This window comes from Numenius arquata, chromosome 9 (genome assembly GCF_964106895.1).
Source record: "Numenius arquata chromosome 9, bNumArq3.hap1.1, whole genome shotgun sequence".
Classification (NCBI taxonomy): Eukaryota; Metazoa; Chordata; class Aves; order Charadriiformes; family Scolopacidae; genus Numenius; species Numenius arquata.
In genome coordinates, this window is record NC_133584.1 from 60,821,882 (window position 1) to 60,840,105 (window position 18,224).

At 55.5% G+C, this 18,224-nt stretch overlaps 1 protein-coding gene across 1 annotated transcript; it reads left to right on the forward strand.

The window, feature by feature from the left end:
* Nucleotides 1–1,458: 1,458 nt before the first annotated feature.
* On the forward strand, nucleotides 1,459–16,793 carry LOC141468558 (L-gulonolactone oxidase-like). Its single transcript, XM_074153668.1, has 12 exons — nucleotides 1,459–1,467; nucleotides 1,923–2,024; nucleotides 2,572–2,697; nucleotides 3,341–3,435; nucleotides 3,861–3,951; nucleotides 4,637–4,822; nucleotides 13,148–13,255; nucleotides 14,143–14,219; nucleotides 15,108–15,257; nucleotides 15,640–15,804; nucleotides 16,264–16,354; nucleotides 16,665–16,793. Exons 1-12 carry the CDS (start codon nucleotides 1,459–1,461, stop codon nucleotides 16,791–16,793), a joined length of 1,329 nt encoding a protein of 442 aa, XP_074009769.1.
* Nucleotides 16,794–18,224: the final 1,431 nt, after the last annotated feature.

Below are 18,224 nucleotides of genomic sequence, written 5' to 3' on the forward strand. Positions count from 1 at the left end.
CTCTGAGACATCTTCTCTTCAAAATCCTCAGAAGCACCTTCTCCCCAAAACCCTCAGAGTTTGCAGTATCCCTGTAGGACACGGGACCCCAGGTTCAAATCTATGCCCAGATCCCACTCTGCAGCTGGGAGCAAAGGGCTCAGCCCCTTTCCTCCCCCAGGGAATCAGGCAAAGCCCAAGGGGAGGGCTGTTACTCATTATCCTTCCAGCCTGGAGAGAAGATCCTTCTTGACCTACAGGGCAGGAGCCAGCTCTACCAGCCTTGCTCCAGCCAGGATCAGCCCTCGTCCCTGGTGCCAGAGCAGCTGGAGTCAGCAGCATCTTCCCAGAAAGGCCAGTGGGATGGTAAGGAAAAACCCAAGGGGGGAATTTCCCAGTTTTTGGGGTGGTTTGGAGAGTTTTGGGGGTGGTCCAGGTGGAGCCACACACCAAGTTTGGGGCTGTGGGGACGATGAGATTTTATTTTTGTCTTTGATATGGATTTAATAACCAACACCACCATGATAGGAAAGGTGTCTCGGGAAGGAGAGAGGGAAGGAAAAGCAATATATTCCCTGGATAAATCAGGTCAGGCTCTGGCTGCTGGATAGGAGTCCTTCGCTTGCCTCAGTTTTGTTCTTTTGGGGATTTTTTTTCCATTTTTCCTGTCTCTTTCCCTCTGTAGCCTGGCTCACAGCCCAGCTCTGGGTTTTAACTTGGATGGGGGGTGCTGTGAGGCACCCCCAGCCCCGCCTCCCCCTCGCCCCGAGGGCTCCCTGCTGCTATCGGGGCTATCTACAATAGCTTCCTGATGGCCCTGGCTCCGGGCAGTGCCACCTCCCTGGGCTGGGTGATGGGCCACCATCACCCCGCCCTAAAATCAGCCTAGGGGAGGCTGAGGTGGGGGCGGGGGGGGGGGGAGAGGGGAATGGGGAGGGGGGGTGATGCTGCGGACACCCCTGGGAGAGCCCCTTCTGCAGCCCTGGAGATGTTTGGCCAGTTTGGGGGGTTGTTCTTTGGATGGGAGTTGAACCCATCAGGGAGGATGTGAAGGAAAAATGAGGGGAGGGCAGAGGGGGGAGCCCAGGTGGGAAGGTGGGAGGTGGAGGGTCTGCTGATGGAGAGGAAGCTGGAGGCCACAGGAGGAAGGAGACAGCAGAAGGTGGCAAGGGACTAAATCACCCCCCTGCAGCCAAGGTGGGACACGAGTTGGTGGGACAACATTGTTGGATCCAGTCCTGCCTGGGGCAGAGGGAGTCACCATCTTCTCTGGGGCTTGGTGCCCAACCCCACATCACGTCCTTCCTTGCCTAAGCCCCAACTGGACTGGCCCAAGGCCAGGGAGAAACTGTAACCCCCCCACCCCAGCCAGGACCCATCCAAACCACCTTGGGGTAACCTCTGTCTGGAGATGGGATGGGGCTGGGTCTTTTGGCTGCACCCCTTCGTGCCAGGCCTGGGGACAGTGTCTCAGGGAGGATGGATGAGGTTGGAGGGAGGTCCCAACCTGGTCCAGTCAGCCCCTCACGGTGAGACCATCTGGGGACACTGGAACATGAAGCCACAAGGTGGGTATGGATACTGAGATCAGGTCTGAGAGGAGACCAGAGCAGAAGAGGCCAAGCAAACCAAGAGGACCCCAGGACACATCATGGTGTAGGAGGAAGGGATGGGCTGTGCTCAAGGGAGATGTTTTAAACGCACTGGGGCATCCTTCTGCTTCTCCCTGCTGACTGCAAAGAAGCCTGAGCTGACTTGCTCACATGGGAACATCTCCAGTCTTGGGCCTCAAGGGGCTGAGTTGAACTTCTGTGTCCGTAAATAATTAATCCTTTTGGAAACCTGGCTCTGGTACAGTGGCCTTGACAGATGAAGGATGGGATATACGGAAAAGCAAAGGAGGCACTTGCTTTCTTCTGCTTTAACTCTTGTTTTTGGTCCAGGTTCATGGCCAAGGAGGAGTCAAGTTTCAGAATTGGGCCAAGACTTATGGCTCCTCTCCGGAGCTGTACTTCCAGCCCACCTCGGTGGAGGAGATCCGGGAGGTAAGTGGGATGCTCCCAGGAGACAATGTGTTAGAAATGGAGGAAAGGCCAGTAAAGACTGTGATGTTCCATCGTGTTCAGGTTCAGTCACAGATGGTGACAGCATGAGTCCTTCCCTCAGTCCCAGGAGATGGCCCACCCTACTGAACTGCAGATGTGCTCCAGCAGGTGTGTCAAACACCTAAAAGCTGCAGGAAAACATCATGCCTGGCCCCAGTTGGACTCTGTTCCTTGGGCATCAGCATCTGGCATCCTTCTGGAGTCCTCTGCCTGCCTCAGCTGCCATGCTGAGGGGTGGGAGTCCTGTGTCACTTTTGTCAATCCAGAGATACCTCTGTCACCCTAGGGTTTCTCGGGTGGGTAGAGAATGGTTTGGGTTGCAAGGAACCTTTAAAGTTCATCTTTAAAGTTCATGTCCAAGTGAGGGTGATGTCAATGATGGGTGAGATTTTAGCTTGGGATGTCTCACAGTTCCTCTGGCACCTCCCTTAGCACACGGCTTTGAGGGAGGTGTTGGATGCTCAGGGCTTGCCTGTTGTCTCTGCAGATCCTAGATATGGCCAGGCAGCGGGACAAGAGGGTGAAGGTGGTGGGGGGCGGCCACTCTCCTTCGGACATCGCCTGCACCGATGACTTCATGATCCAAATGGGGAAGATGAACAGGGTCCTCAAGGTGAGACCTGCACCTGGGAGGTGGCCCTGAAACGTGGTGGCACCTCTGTTTGTGTGGCCACTGAGGGGAAAAGCAACACTGCCATACCCAGGGTGAGAGGTGGAAGGATGGAGAGGCTTTCTCCTCCTCACAGCCAGGAGTTTTCCCAAACCAGACCCTGAAACCGTGTGGAACGGGCATTTTCCTGGTATAAAGGCATCCCTGGTGCAAAGGAGGTGTGTGGAGCAGCTATAAAAATGCAAAGAGGTGATGTCTTCCCACCGTGTATTCAGCAAAGGCTTAACCTTGGCACAATGTCCTCATCACAGCATGGTCTCCTGGATGGGGAGGAGGTTCCTGGCAGGATGAGCTTTCGTGGCTTGCTAGATGTGAGCTTGCAAAGGTCTCTGAGAGGCAGCAGCCTGGCAAAGACCTGGCTGGATGCTCGTGGTCCATGGTGTCCTGGTGTCCGTGGCTCTTGTGTCAGGTGGGAAATGTCCCTGTGGGAGACAGGTGGGAGCTCAGGGTGGAGCAAGTCCCTCATGGTCCACAGCTCTCCTGTATGGACATTATCAAGCACATTGGTAGAGCAGAGGTGTTTCCCAAGTCATGTTTCTCCTCCCGAGTTGTGTGACCTTCCCCTCTCCCATCCCATCCTTTGCAGGTGGACAAGGAGAAGCAGCAAGTGACCGTGGAAGGTGGGATTTTCCTCTCAGATCTGAATGTCGAGCTGAGCAAGCACGGGCTGGCCCTGGCCAAGTGAGTGGGACATGTGCATGGGACTGTCCCTGGGACTAAAAGAGGGGAGACTGAGATGAAATCTCAGGAAGAAATTGTTCACACTGAGGGTGGGGAGAGCCTGGCCCAGGTTGCCCAGAGAAGCTGTGGCTGCCCCATCCCTGGAGGGGTTCAAGGCCAGGTTGGAGGGGGCTTGGAGCAACCTGGTGTGGTGGGAGGTGTCCCTGCCCAGGGCAGGGGGTGGCACTGGGTGGTCTTTAAGATCCCTTCCAACCCAAACCAGTCTATGATTGTATGGTGGCCTGGGCTTACCAGCTGCCTTTTCCTCCCCATGGACTGTAGCAGCATCCTGATAGATATGTCTCATGGAGACATGCACACATGGCCAACAAACTCACCCGTCCCACATGCTCAGGTCCTCACCAGCCCTTTTGTCTGTCTCCCAGCTTAGGAGCTGTTTCTGAGGTGGCAGCGGCCGGTGTCATTGGGACGGGGACACACAACACCGGGATCAAGCACGGCATCCTCCCCACCCAGGTGAGACACGAGTCGGGAGTGTGTTGATGCCCGGACACCAGCATCTTGAGGGCTTCACAGGAGATGTCCCACCACCTTGTTTGGGTCTGGTGTGCCCAGCCCTGGGGTAAGGAAGGAGCATGCTGTCCTCAGCAAGCAGAAGAGGTCCTGTCCCCCAGGATGGGACTGCTATGGGGGACCCCCAAGTCACCCATGCACAGTGGGACCTTCTCACCTGACATCCAAAACATGATCCAGCCCAAAACTCCTCCGTCCTTGAGCTTTATGGACTTACAATCGATGAATAAGATCTGTACCAAAGGGAAAGCTGTTCTTGTACTGGAGTCCCCCAAACCCAAGTATCTGCAGGGCCCACGTCTATTTTTAACTAGACAATTGTGAAAATTCTCCACTTCTAGCTCAAATGGTCATTCCACCCATGGTGATGGTGAAGTGATCTGGGGGAGTTTTGCTTCTTTATTTGGTAGCTTTTCCTAGAGAGAGAAGGATCCTTTCATGTCACTACATCAAAGGTGGCAGTAGAGGGGCTGGTGGAGCCAAGCTCAGCAGAAAGCACCCTGTGATGCCGGTTGTGGCATGGGGGTCTCCCTTCTTAACCCCCAGCCCTTTGGGGGTGGCCGCAGGGTCTTGGTGTGGAGATGGGACACATTGAACCCTCTCTGAAGCTTTGATTCCCTCTCGGCAGGTCGTAGCACTCACGCTGCTGACAGCCTCGGGGGAGATCCTGGAGTGCTCCGAGTCCATCAACGCGGACATCTTCCAAGCTGCCCGCCTGCACCTTGGCTGCCTGGGCGTCGTGCTCACCGTCACCTTCCAGTGTGTGCCCCAGTTCCACCTGCACGAGGTGGCCTTCCCCTCCACCCTCACCGAGGTATGACATGGATGATGCTTTCAAAGCCTCCTTGGGGGTAAACAAAGTTCTTGGTGAGGTGACATGGTCAGGGGGAGACTGGAAGTGGTTAAGCTCTGGTGGAAAATCCCAGGGCTGTGTGTAGGTTGCAATCCTTGTCCATCTTCATGGTGTCCTTTAAGGTGGAAACTTCTCCAGGGTGACAAAGGAGAAGAAGGAAAAGCCGTGTTTCTCGGCAAATGCCATTTTGACTTCCCATGGGTGAGAAGAGCATCTTCTCTCATGGTCACCTTCCAGTGTGTACCCCAGTTCCACCTGCACGAGGTGGCCTTCCACTCCACCGTCACGGAGGTATGACGTGGATGATGCTTCCAAAGCCTCATTGGGGGTAAAACAGTTCTCAGTGAGGTGACATGATCGGAGGGAGACTGGGAAGTGGTTACGCTCCAGTAGAGAATCCCACAGCTGTGTGTAGGTTGCAGTGCATCTTCATGGTGTCCTTTAAGGTGGAAACTTCTCCAGGGTGATAAAGGAGAAGAAGGAAAAAACATGTTTCTCGGCAAACACCATTTTGACTTCCCATGGGTGGGAAGAGCATCTTCTGGGACCAGAGAGGTGCAGGCAGTGGGGTGGGGAGGTAGTCCTGAGTGCCATGTAGGGCAGGTCAGGACCTGCAGCAAGATGGGCATCACATCGTGGAGCTCATGTTTAGGAGAAAAGCAGGGTTTGGGGTGGCAAGCTGGGCCAGCAGGGTGGTGGGAAACGGGGGTGATGAGCACCCTGGTGCTGCGGGAAGCCATTGGCTTTGTTCCCAGGAGTGTTGCGTGGAGCAGGGGCCGGGGCTGAGTGTGCTCTGGCAGCTTTGAGGAACCTGCCAAAGACTTTCTGTGCTCACCTCAGGCTCCAGAGAATGATCCTGAGCTGGGACATGGCTGTGTCCTTCAGAGGCATTCTCTGGGTCCTGGCAGGGAAGATGGAACCACTGTGCTGTGGGATGCTGGTGTGGGAAGGATGACTCACCTGGCACCGCTGCCCGCTCTCCTGGGTATGATCCCAGCTTGGAGAGGCTGCGTTGGTGTGGGGAATGTTGCAGCCAGTACCTTCTTTAAGGAAACGGCTGGACAATGAGACCCTTGTGAGTGTCGCCGTGTCCTGGCCTCTCTGCAGCATCATCCTCACTGCTCAGCACTGATTGTCCCCTGCCTGACTCAGCCTGGAGGTGATAGAATCATTGAATCACAGAGTTGTTTGGGTGGGAAGGGGTAAAGTAAAGACCATCCAGTCCAACCCCTGCCCTGGGCAGGGACACCTCCCACCACACCACGTTGCTCCAAGCCCCCTCCCATCTGGCCTTGAACCCCTCCAGGCATGGGGCAGCCACAGCTTCTCTGGGCAACCTGGGCCAGGCTCTCACCACCCTCACAGCAAAGAAGTTCTTCCCCACATCTCATCTCCATCTCCCCTCTTTCGGTCTCAAACCCTTCCCCCTCCTCCTAGAGCTCCCCTCCCTCATCCAGAGTCCCTCCCCAGCTTTCCTGGAGCCCCTTGAGGGATTGGAAGGGGCTCCAAGGTCTCCCCGGAGCCTTCTCTTCTCCAGGCTGAACCCCCCCAACTCTCTCAGCCTGTCCTCCCAGCAGAGGGGCTCCAGCCCTCCCAGCATCTCCGTGGCCTCCTCTGGCCCCACTCCAACAGGTCCATGTCTCTCCTGTGCTGAGGCCCCAGAGCTGGAGGCAACACTCAGAAATCAGATCCTCTCCTCCAGCCATGGTCCATCCCTTGCCTGTCACCCCGATCCCCCGTCCTGTGAGGGAAGCTGAGCCTCTCTGCAGGCAGGGATAAGCGAGGGGAAGGGCAGCCGCTGCGGTGGGGAGCTGGGCTGTGCGGATGCCCGTGGTCCCACTGGAGCAGGGATGGAGGTTTGCCCACAAGCCATCAGCTTCATCTTCCCTGGGCTTAACTCCAAGCACACAGGCTCCGGCGCAATCGAGTTAGGAGATGCTGAAGGACCCCGCGGGCGTCAGTGCTCGCTTCTGGCCGTGGGAAACGTCACCGGGAGACAGATCACCCAACGCCTCTGCTCCCTTAAACCTGGCGTTCGCAGGCACCGGCAGGTCAGCAGAGATGTGGTGACTGGAGGCACCCGTGACGAAGCCCTAATGCAGATTTAATATTCCAGCTGGAGAAAATTGCTCTTCCTGGAAATGCTGGAAGTGCTGGTGATGGTGAGCCTGGATACAGCAAGAAGAGCCTTTTTCCCAGCAAACGGCTTTTTTTTCAGCGACAGATGGGCCACTTAAAATAGTCCGTGAGCATCTTGTGCTCTTGATAATAACTTGGTCCTTTCTTCTGTGTCAGGTCAGGGTATTTTTCGAGATGGGTCTTTCCATCTCCCGGTGTGAAAGTTGGGTTTAACTCTTGCATTTAAATATGGGGAGGGACTCTTGATGAGGGAGGGGAGCCATAAGATGAGGAGTAATGGTTTTAAACTGAAAGAGGGGAGGTGGAGATGAGATGTGGGGAAGAAGTTCTTTGCTGTGAGGGTGGTGAGAGCCTGGCCCAGGTTGCCCAGAGAAGCTGTGGCTGCCCCATCCCTGGAGGGGTTCAAGGCCAGATGGGAGGGGGCTTGGAGCAACCTGTTCTGGTGGGAGGTGTCCCTGCCCAGGGCAGGGGGTGGCACTGGGGGGGCTTTAAGGTCCCTTTCCACTCAAACCATTCTTTGATTCTTTTTTTTTGGAGCTGAACTTGGGACAAACTGTGCTGGGGAGGAGGAGGAGTGTGATGGGTGACACGTTTCAAGGGCCAGACGGAGCAAATCCCTTATCAGGATCCAACTCCAGAGCTGCATTTGGGTGGTGTGATGGAAAACTCCTGTTAAACCTATTGTTACATTGCTACTGGCCTTCTCTGTGTCCATTTTACGAAAGGTCCCTGTCACCCAGACTGATGTGCATTGCGCTAGTGACTGGTCCTTCTGGGACATCCCCAAGGCAGGTGGCTTTCTGAGGAGGGTTCCTGACCTGCTCTTTCATAGATCAGGATCTTGCATGACTCTGAAGACCTCACATGCCATCTCCTCCTTGGCAAGTTCTGCTGTCCCACCATCCATCCTCTCCCTGTTGTCCCCTCTTTGTGGCCATGTCCCTTCTGAAGACCACATCTTGCCTGGAGCTCATGAAAGGGGACTTTATTGGCCATGGAGAGCATGAGAAGTTTAGATCCTTGTTCAGTACAGGGTTGAGGCACTGGGGACAGTGTCCTGGGATGCTCAGTGCTGGAGAGTGGTTGCCTCCAGCCGAGCTTTCCATCTCTGGCAGGGACCAGGCTGAAACAGGCTGATTTCTCTCAAAAGAGGCGTGAAATGTCTCTTTTTGGGGCATTGCAGCTCCTGGGCTTTACAAGCTTGGGCCTCCACTGTGGCCAATGGTGGGTGTGATCCCTCAGAAAGCCTTTTGAAGGCCCCGTGGGCATTTCTACAGAGCAGCTGGAAGGAATTCTTTCTCCTGGGAACTCATCAAAACTGACTTTCCCTGTCTCTGCTGTTACATAAACTCCTTTTAACTGCAGGATGCATTTCCTTGGAGCCCTCCCACCCTCCTGGTGCTGGGAAGTGGGATGGAGCAACCTGTTCCATCTGATGCTCAGCCCCTCCATGGCTGGGACAGCCTGGTGTCAGGACATGGACCCACTGCCTTGAGCTGAGCCATCATCCAGCTTGTCCCAGGTCTCTGGCACCAGATCATCACTGGAGGCTGCAGCGATGGAGAAGCCTATGGAGAAGGGGCCATCTGCAAGACAAAAGACCCGGTGGCCTTCTAGATGCTGCTCGGACTCACTGCGTTCGCTGGAAGGAGTTAAATTTCTGGATGGGGGAACTGAGGCACAAAGTCCATCGGGAGGAAGAAACCGGTGGTGGTAGAGAGGAGCCTCTCTGGGAGCTCGGGTCTGCTTCAACCACACGTTGTCTTCATCCTCCTGTGGTCTGAACATCTCCTGCTGGTGCACCCTCAGCCATCATCTCATTTGAGCCCCACAGGTCCAGTTCCCACCCCCGGCTAATGACAGCACAAGCCTTCGTTCAGTCAGGCTCATGAAAAATAAATAGCCCCTGGACAAAACCAGCCAAATTTGGGGCAGGATTGATCAGAGCTGCAGCCCCGGTGAAGCTCTGCGAAGCGCCGGCCTTAATTTTTCCAGGACTGAATTATTCAGTGCCCCGTTGGGGTGGCTCGAACGCTGCCACCACTGTGAATTTAACACGCTTTTGCAGCGTCTTCTTCACGAGCCCTGATCCAAAGCAACCCGGGGGTCCCCGAGCCATGCTGTGGGTGGCTTGGACTGGCCAGGGAGGTGGACAGAGAGGTCCATCCTCATTACCCGAGTCCATTAGCGTGTCACTCTGCCTGCTGTCACCCCCACTAAGAGCATCTCCACCGAAGCTGGAGCATTTCAGGGTCTTATTTCTCCTGGGAGGTGGGAAGAGAAGACCAAGGACTAAGGGAAACCCGCTGAGATGTTTCTCCAGCCTGCGGTGAGTTCATCACCGGTGGTCCCAGTTGCAGAAGTGATGGGTTTTGCCTTTAACAGCTCAGGAGTATCTTTTGCCCGTGGCTGGCCCATTTGCTTCCTGAGCTGTGACATCCCTGGCGTCCTGCAGCAGGGAGTTCCCCTCTTTAAATACTTTTAAATATGTTTAAATGCATTTAAATGGGTTTAAACGTGGTGGGGAACCTGCCAGATCCTTATGGCTTGGTCCTCACCCGCCCTGCCCGACCCCCAGGACCTCCACCTCATCCTCTAGCACCTTTCCTCAGCCAAATCGCCAGGCTAAGTGCTGTTTCACACCTCCTAATCCGCCTTTTTAGGCGGAAAAACTAAACTCCCATGCAGGATAAACCCTGAGCAGGGCAGGGAGCCCCGGCTGAGCTTTGCCCTGCCGGGGTTATGCCCCCCCTTCGCCCGGCTCAGCCTGTCTTTCCCCCTCCCTCGGGGCTGTCAGGAGGGCGAAACGGGAATGCACTCTATAAATATTAATGCCATTATCAATTCTCCGTCCCGGCTGTTCCCCGCCTGCCTCCAGATCCCCGGCTTTCGTGCCGAGCGGCCCAGCGAGGCGGAAGAGAATAATGGCAAGGGAGCAGGTTGCTTGAAATATTTAAGCCTGAGTTATCTAAGACATTGCAAATAATATATGTGTCAGAGGAGCCAGGCTTGGATTTGCGGTTATATAAAGTCTGCTTGCCTTTTTTTTTTTTTTTTTTTTTTTTTTTTTTTTGTTGGTTCCTGGCCTCGTGATTATCTTTATCGCTGGGATAAACTCAGCCGCTCGAGCTGCCGCTGCCGATGACCCAGGAACAAGGCACGGGATGGAGAGGGTTGGTTGCACAGCTTGAGGTCCCCACAGAGACCTGCAGAGCCATCCCTGGATGGTGGTGGGGATGGAGGCAGCCTCCCCTGGACCTGCTGGGAGGCTGGTGAGGATGGGTCAGGCTCAGATAAGACACTTCTTCCGCTGATCTTTGCAGCTTTGGGGCTTCCTGAGCTGGAGGTGGTTTGTGTATGTGTAATAAGGCAATGATTTTCCCAGCCAGGAAGGTCTCTGAACTGCTTCTGAGCCCCTGCAAACTTTTAACCAGCCGCAGACTGGCATGGCTCAGTGACCCGGTGGGTGAAGAAGGGCTTCTTTTGGTCTGAGCCCACCATTTCCTAACCCTCAGCTGACCCCCAACCCTTTGGGGAACGTCTCAGGCATCTGGGATGGATCCCTCAAGCCCAAATTCCTCCAAGACCACCCAATGCCTAAACCCCCTCACTGTTGCTGGACCCTCCTAGTCAGAAATGTTGGTTTTGACCTTGGTGCATGGAAGTGCCTCTTCCAACTGGCGCTCAGACGTTGTCCCCCGATGCGGTGGGATCCTGGCAGGCACAGGCAGCACAGTAGAATCACAGAATGGTTTGGGTTTCAAGGGACCTTAAAGACCACCTGTTCCAACCCTCCTGCCATGGGCAGGGACACCTCCCACTAGACCCTTTTTCCAGTAGGCAAAGAGGGGACTCTGAGCATCCACCTCCTTTCCCAAAATATGAGCTCTCCACACTCCCTGGCTCCCTTTCATTGCCCTGATGGACCTCCGGGACTTCTTGTGCTCTGTCTTCCACAGCACCCTGGCCACATCTGCCCCTTGTCCTTTCCCTGAGGTCCACCTGGAGCAACCAAACCTTCATGGCAGGGTGCCTGACCCTCAGCTCAGTGAGCTTTTGAGGGTGTTTGCAAGCAAAAATAGCTGCCGGCTTCTCTTGACCTGGCCTTTATGAAGCAAAGGGATTTATTCTGGGCTCCTGGGAGGGAAGCAAAGAGGAGCAAAACTGCCCCCCCCAAGGTCTCCGCACGCTCCAGGGTCACCTCCGTTGAGTGCGTTGGCCACGTTACAGCAACAAGATTTCCACCGCCCCGACCTCTGCCTCCGACTCCAGCGGCTCAACCGACAGAGACAACGTCCTCGAGGACTTGCTGGAGCTCTCGCCCGCCGCGCTGTAATTAGCCTACAAAGCCGCCGGCTTATTTTCTTCAGCTCCCCCCTCCCCGCCCCCGGGCCCAATCTTCCTCCTTATCGCAAGGATCAAAAGCGCACATTTGGAAAGGTCGCCCCCGCCAGCGATTGGCTTCTGTGTTCGAAACGCCGCGGATGGAAGACAAACAGACGTTGACGGGATCACCTTGGGAGAGCTGCGTCCTTCTCTTCCTCCCCCCTCTCCCTCCCAGCTGGTTTTAGCTGCGCGACGCATTCATTCCAAAACCAAACCCATGAAGACTTGGGCTCACGGCTTTTGTCCTGCTTCTACTTGCGCGACCACTAACTGTTTCCAGCAAAACAGGCTGTTTGGGGAATGTTTTAGAGAGATTTTGTGGCTTTTTGGGGAGCTGCAGATGTGGAGATGAGGACAACGACGTCAGCATTAATTCTCAGCAATTCCAGGAACAGGCTATTTGTCTTCCTTGGGAGTTGGACTAGATGATCTCCAGAGGTCCCTTTCAACCCCATATCATTCTGTGATTCCCATCTTCCCTCCTTGAATGGGACCACGACATGATGGCTGTTCGACCCCACAGAGACCCTCACCTTATGGCAGGGTCACAGCAAGATGCTCAGTGTGGGGTGATTAACAGCTCATTAAGACAAATAACTCAACCGGACAGATGGAGGAACTCAAAACTCAAAGGAGCAGCTTCACGGCTGAGGTTGCCACCACCCCTCCTGGGGTTATATCCATGGGTCATTGCACCTTCTCCAGCATCAAGCAACCTCCTTGATGCAAAGCTGCTGGGTTTTTAACTCTTTCCACACAGCTATGGAAGATGTCTGCAGGAGGAGCAGGGGGGTGGTTGGAGAAGCTGTTTGCAAGAAGGAAAGAGGGAGAGGTGCTGGCCCGGCTGAGATAGGACCATACATGGGGTCCCTCCACCCTTGCCTGCAAGGTCATGAAGAAGGGACAAGGGCTGAAGGATCTCTTCATTTCTGTCTCAGGCAGTGGGGTTCCGTCCAAGTAGCCCTGGGACAGGACCCTGGTGGCCCTGGGAACGGGCTGAGGATGTCCTGGTGCTGTGGTCACCCCCTTGAGCCCCATCACTTGCATGGTCCTGCCTGTCCCCTGCCCACTCGGACTCCTCAGGCCTTGCTGTCCTCAGCTCATTTGAGGGAGCTGCTTTTCTGAAAGTTCTTTTTTTGGTGTCTTTATGAGTAATTTGGCAATTCTGCATTTGGAGCTGGAGGGACATCTCTGGGATGGGGCTGTGTAAGGCATCCCGGCTCCATTCCCTGTTGCCCTGGGGGTCCAGAGCTGTTGAGGAACTTTGCTGCCAGGGTTTGAAAGCTGGGAAGGGCATTCCTGATGGTGGACCAGGAGATGGATTTTGGAAGACCTCAGTATGCCCTGCTGTACAGCTGAGGGCTGGAGGGAGACCTTCCAGCCCCATCTCTGCTGCCTCATGTCTCGGAACACCTGATGGAGCATTTTGGGGGCTGCAGAGGTCTCATTGAGGGAGGACACAGGGGCTGAGCTCGGACATGTGCCAGATGCAGCCCCAGCAGCATCTTTAGGATGGGGAGCTCTGCGGAGAGGACAAGGGGGTATGCCCTGTTCCCTTCCCAAATGTCAGGTCCGTGGTCTGTGTTGGCCCCTTGGTGCGTGGCTGGGGTTTATTGACTCCCCTCCAACCCAGGGCTTCCTGAGGATCTGCAGACAGACTCCTTGGACCTGCCCCAGCACCTGTGGGAGTCCTCCCCTGGGATCCCTGCTCCAGTGTAGAGGACAATCACCAACCAACGCCCATTTCTCTGGTTGTTGCAGGTCCTTGATCACCTCGAGGACCACCTGAAGAGATCCCAATACTTCCGATTCCTGTGGTTCCCTCACAGTGAGAACGTCAGCGTCATCTACCAGGACCCCACCAACAAGGCAGGTCCCACCAGGCTCCATGCGGGAAGAGAGAAGGGTCCGTGGACAAAGCTGGATGCTCTCCCAGAGCTGGCGTTTCAGGATGGGCTTCCAGTGCAAGGGCTGCATGGGGGGGGGGGGCAGGGTGCGTGGTTAGGGAAATGGCATTTTGGGGCTGAGCTGGGCTGGGCTCTGCTTGTGATCCACGGTCTGGGGGTCCTGGGACACAGATACATCTGGGGCTGTCCAAGCTCTCAGCATCCTCATAGAATCATCTAGCGTGGAAGGGACCTTTCAGATCATCAAGTCCGACCATCAACCCAACCCTGACAAACCCACCACTAACCCATGTCCCTCAGCACCACGTCTGCCTGACTTCTAAATCCTTCTAGGGATGGTGACTCCACCACTGCCCTGGGCAGCCTCTTCCAAGGCTTCACAACCCTTTCCATGAAGGAATTGTTCCCCAATCTCCATCCTAAGTCTCCCCTGGCACAACTTGAGGCCGTTTCCTCTTGTCTCATCGCCTGTTCCTTGGGAGAAAAGACCGACCCCCCCCTGGCTACACCCTCCTTTCAGGGAGTTGTAGAGAGCGAGAAGGTCTCCCCTCAGCCTCCTTTTCTCCAGGCTGAACACCCCCAGCTCCCTCAGCCGCTCCTCACAAGACTTGGTCTCCAGACCCCTCACCAGCTCTGTTGCCCTTCTCCAGCACCTCAGTGTGGGCTGGATGTGTCTGTATTTCATCAGAGGAGAAAGATCTGGGGTGTCCTAGGGTATCCTTCTCCAAACCCCTGCTCCCAGCTTGGTCCTGGTCCAGGCACGTTGCCCCACCTTCATCCCACTGGCAAGAAAGCTGCAAATCCAGGTAGTCCCTAATGACCATCATCTTTCTCTGCTTGGCTTTGTAGCCCCCCTCGTCCTCCGCCAGCTGGTTGTGGGACTATGCTGTTGGCTATTATCTGCTGGAGTTTCTGCTCTGGATCAGGTATGAACATCCTCTGGGCAATGTCTGGGGAGACATGGGGTTGGGTGGGTTTCTCCAGGGCTGGTCTCGTCCAGATTGTTCTCTGTGTCTCTACATTGAAACCTGTGCTGCTTTGCTGGGAGCCCTGGGGACGATGGCAAAGGAGGACTGTGACCTGGAGCACACCCATCCTTGGGGAAGGAGGAGATGTTCTCTCTCCTCCGAGCAAGCTGTGGTGCAGGAGGAGTGAGTTTGGGCTGTGATTGATGTCTGGGGCTGCACTGCCCTCTCGTGTGCACAGAGATCATAGAACCACAGAATCACTACAGTTGGAAAAGACCTTTCAGGTCATCGAGTCCAACCATCAACCCAACCCTGACAAACCCACCACTAACCCATGTCCCTCAGCACCACGTCTGCCCGGCTTTTAAATCCCTCCAGGGATGGGGACTCCACCACTGCCCTGGGCAGCCTCTTCCAAGGCTTCACAACCCTTTCCATGAAGAAATAGTTCCCAATATCCATCCTAAACTTCCCCTGGCACACCTTGAGGCCAGTTCCTCCTGTTCCACTGACTGTTCCTTGGGAGAAGAGACCAATCCCTGAGGAGTCTCAAGGGGGAGGGAAGGTGATGACCGAGCTCCCCTTTTCTAGCTTGAAGTAAGAGGAGGAGGAGGGAGCTGAGGGAAAGGGGTCCAAGATCAGGTGGGGTGCACACAGGTCTGGTGGGGTTGTGAGGACCCTCATGGGCTCCGGCGCCCTTGGAGGATTGCAGCTTTGCTTACAGCCCCTTGAGAGGACATCCCCTTGCCCAGCATCCCTGGGCTGTGGCAACTACCATTTGCCCCTGGCAAATCCCTGGGCAGCAGCTCTGGGGTCAGATCTCACCTCCCGCTCTCTCCCCTGCAGCACCTTCGTGCCCAGCTTGGTGTCTTGGATCAACCGCTTCTTCTTCTGGCTCCTCTTCAGCTCCCGGGTGGAGAATATCGCCATCAGCTACAAGATCTTCAACTATGAGTGTCGCTTCAAGCAGCACGTCCAAGACTGGGCCATCCCCATGTAAATGGCTCTGCAGATCCTCCTTGTCCATCCCCAGCCAGGCTCAGTGCCCAAAACACATGCCATTTCCTGCTTGTTCTCTGCCTGGAGCAGCGCCATGGAGATAGGGACCTGGCTAGGAGGCACCATTCCTATCTGACAGCTTAGCATGGGGACCCTTCTACGTCCCTGCCCTGGGGTACCAAATCCACACCACTCCATGTCCTGGTGCTCTGTGAGCCCAAAGGAACGGGAGGGATGTGCTGGGACATGCCAAGCCATTTCTTGGCTGAGCATGGGGCCAGGGATGGAGCTGTGGGGATGGGGATTCAAAGGGAAGCTTGAAGGGAGGTGGCTCTGCCCATGCTGGCATTAACTGGGGCTGGGGGCTTCTCCTGGGCAGTGAGAAGACCAAGGAAGCCTTGCTGGAGCTGAAGGCCGCCTTGGAGAACAACCCCAAGATGGTGGCTCACTACCCCGTGGAGGTGCGCTTCGTTCGGGGGGACGAGATCTGGCTGAGTCCCTGCTTCCAGCGGGACAGCTGCTACATGAACATCATCATGTACAGGTGAGCCGTGTCCCCATTCTCACCCCACCTGTTCTCTTCCTCCTTGGGTCAGTGCCCTGGTCCCCCAGGAGCCATGCCCAGACACCCAGCTCCAGCAAACACATCCACACCAGCTCTTGGCTGGACCTGGAGAGCTGGATGGAACCATCTTCCACACCTTTGGCTACTGACCCCACTCAGATATTTGCAGGCACCAAGCCAGAAGGGATGGGATGGCCTTGGAGCACCCTAAAACCACCCACCCCTGCTTCTTGAGGGTGTTGTCCTACATCAGGGTCCACTGGCCAAGTGCTGGTGGCATGCTGGTTCCCAGAGCATTTCCATCACCAGGTCAAAGCGCCCATGATGGGTACATGGGGTTGTCCTTCTCCCCAGGTGGGGGTTTCTCGGGGAGCTTTTCTGGGTGTGCAAATCCCCCCACAGCCCCTGCTAATGTCCTCCCTGCTCAACGTCCCCCAGGCCCTATGGGAAGAACGTCCCCCGCCTCAACTACTGGCTGACCTATGAGGGCATCATGAAGAAGCACGGTGGGAGACCACACTGGGCAAAGGTACCGATGGCTCCGCTTCTCTGGGAGGAGAGAGCTGGTAGAAGGGGGTCCCTTCCCCTTCTCCATTGCAGCTCCTCGTGGGAGGGAGGGTTTGCAGTTGAGTGAGGGTCAGAGAAGGTCCCAGAGGGAGATGGATGCCCTGAGGAGATGGTGTTCTCCTGTTTGCTACCCACCCTGGGCACGTAGATAAGGGGATGGAGGTCCCACCACATCTGAAGGGGCTTCCCACAGCATGTGATGGTGGGGGTTCAGGGTCAGTGACATATTCCCCGGTGATGGGCAGCTCCCCCAGACACTTTGTCTCCTACAGGCCCACAGCTGCACCCGGAAGGACTTTGAGAAGATGTACCCAGCCTTCCCCAAATTCTGCTCTGTCCGGGAGAAGCTGGACCCCACAGGGATGTTCCTGAATGCCTACCTGGAAAAGGTGTTTTACTGATGGGGGCCATGCGGGGGGTGGAGGAAAAACCAACCATCACCTCCAGTTCTCGGGACACCCCAAAGCTCATGGTCCACTGTCGTCCCAAGGTCCTGCACCCCCAGTCCTCATCTGTCATGACAGCAGCCCATGGGCAGGGTCGTTCTCTGACCTTGATGCTCATGAGGCTCTGCAGTGCCTGGAAATCTCTCCTGGAAACCAGCAGCTCGGGGGGCACCATGTCCCTGTGTCCCCAAGATCTGTACAGTCCCAAGTGCCTCCTGTCCATCCAACACCTTAGTAAAGACCTTTCCTTGAGCAGATCTTGTCTGAGTCTGTGCTTTCAGGTTGGGCATGCGTCCAATGGAGATGCCTCGCCCTGGAGACCAAGGAAGGGGCTCGGTGTCCCTGTACAGCCCCACTGTGGGGGTCAGGGCTGGGCATGGAGACCAGAGCCCAAGATGCTGGAGTCATGTCCCCCTCCGCCTTGTCTGCTTGGTGTAGCTCCAAATGAGCTGGAGTCAAGAAGGCCACCAACATCCTGGCCTGTATCAGCCATAGTGTGGCTGGCAGGACTGGGGCAGTGACCATCCCCCTGTACTGGGCACTGGTGAGGCCCCACCTCGAGGGCTGTGTCCAGTTTTGGGTCCTCACAGCAAGAAAGACCTTGAGGGGCTGGAGTGGGTCCAGAGAAGGAAAACGGAGCTGGTGAGGGGTCTGGAGACCAAGAAGAACGGTCTGGAGAACTTCTGAGGAGCGGCTGAGGGAGCTGCGGGTGTTCAGCCTGGAGAAAAGAAGGCTGAGGGGAGACCTTCTCGCTCTCTACAACTCCCTGAAAGGAGGGTGTAGCCAGGGGGGGGGTCGGTCTTTTCTCCCAAGGAACAGGCGATGGGACAAGAGGAAACGGCCTCAAGTTGTGCCAGGGGAGGTTTAGGATGGATATTGGGGAACAATTTCTTCATGGAAAGGGTTGTGAAGCCTTGGAAGAGGCTGCCCAGGGCAGTGGTGGAGTCCCCATCCCTGGAGGTATTTAAAAACTGGGCAAACATGGTGCTGAGGGACATGGGTCAGTGGTGGGTTTTGCCAGTGTTGGGTTGATGGTTGGACTCAATGATCTGAAAGGTCCTCTCCAACCTGGACAATTCAATGATTCTAAGATCATTGAGTCCAATCACCTGAGGTTAGGTGAGATGAATCCTCCCTGAGCTCATCCATTTCAGTTTTTTTCCTAACAGGAGCAGGTGACAGACAAGGAGTTGATTAAATGGGTGTTTTCCCTGGACTGTTAGAAATTATCTTTGGTTGGCAAAGCCTCTAGAGACAACTAGAGAGACCTGAGAAAGCTCCTTTAATCTGAAAAGGTGGCAAGATTGAGTTACTGAGAGTAACTCACCAGAAAAAAAAAAATGTGCAGAAGAGACTAAGATCCTGAAGATGGGAAGAAAGAGGCTC

Bases quoted from the DNA above. Each gene is read 5' to 3' on its own strand.
- LOC141468558 (XM_074153668.1), top strand. The intron at 2,025-2,571 runs GTAAGTGGGATG...TTGTCTCTGCAG, and splicing joins CGGTGGAGGAGATCCGGGAG to ATCCTAGATATGGCCAGGCA. The intron at 16,355-16,664 runs GTACCGATGGCT...TGTCTCCTACAG, and splicing joins GGAGACCACACTGGGCAAAG to GCCCACAGCTGCACCCGGAA.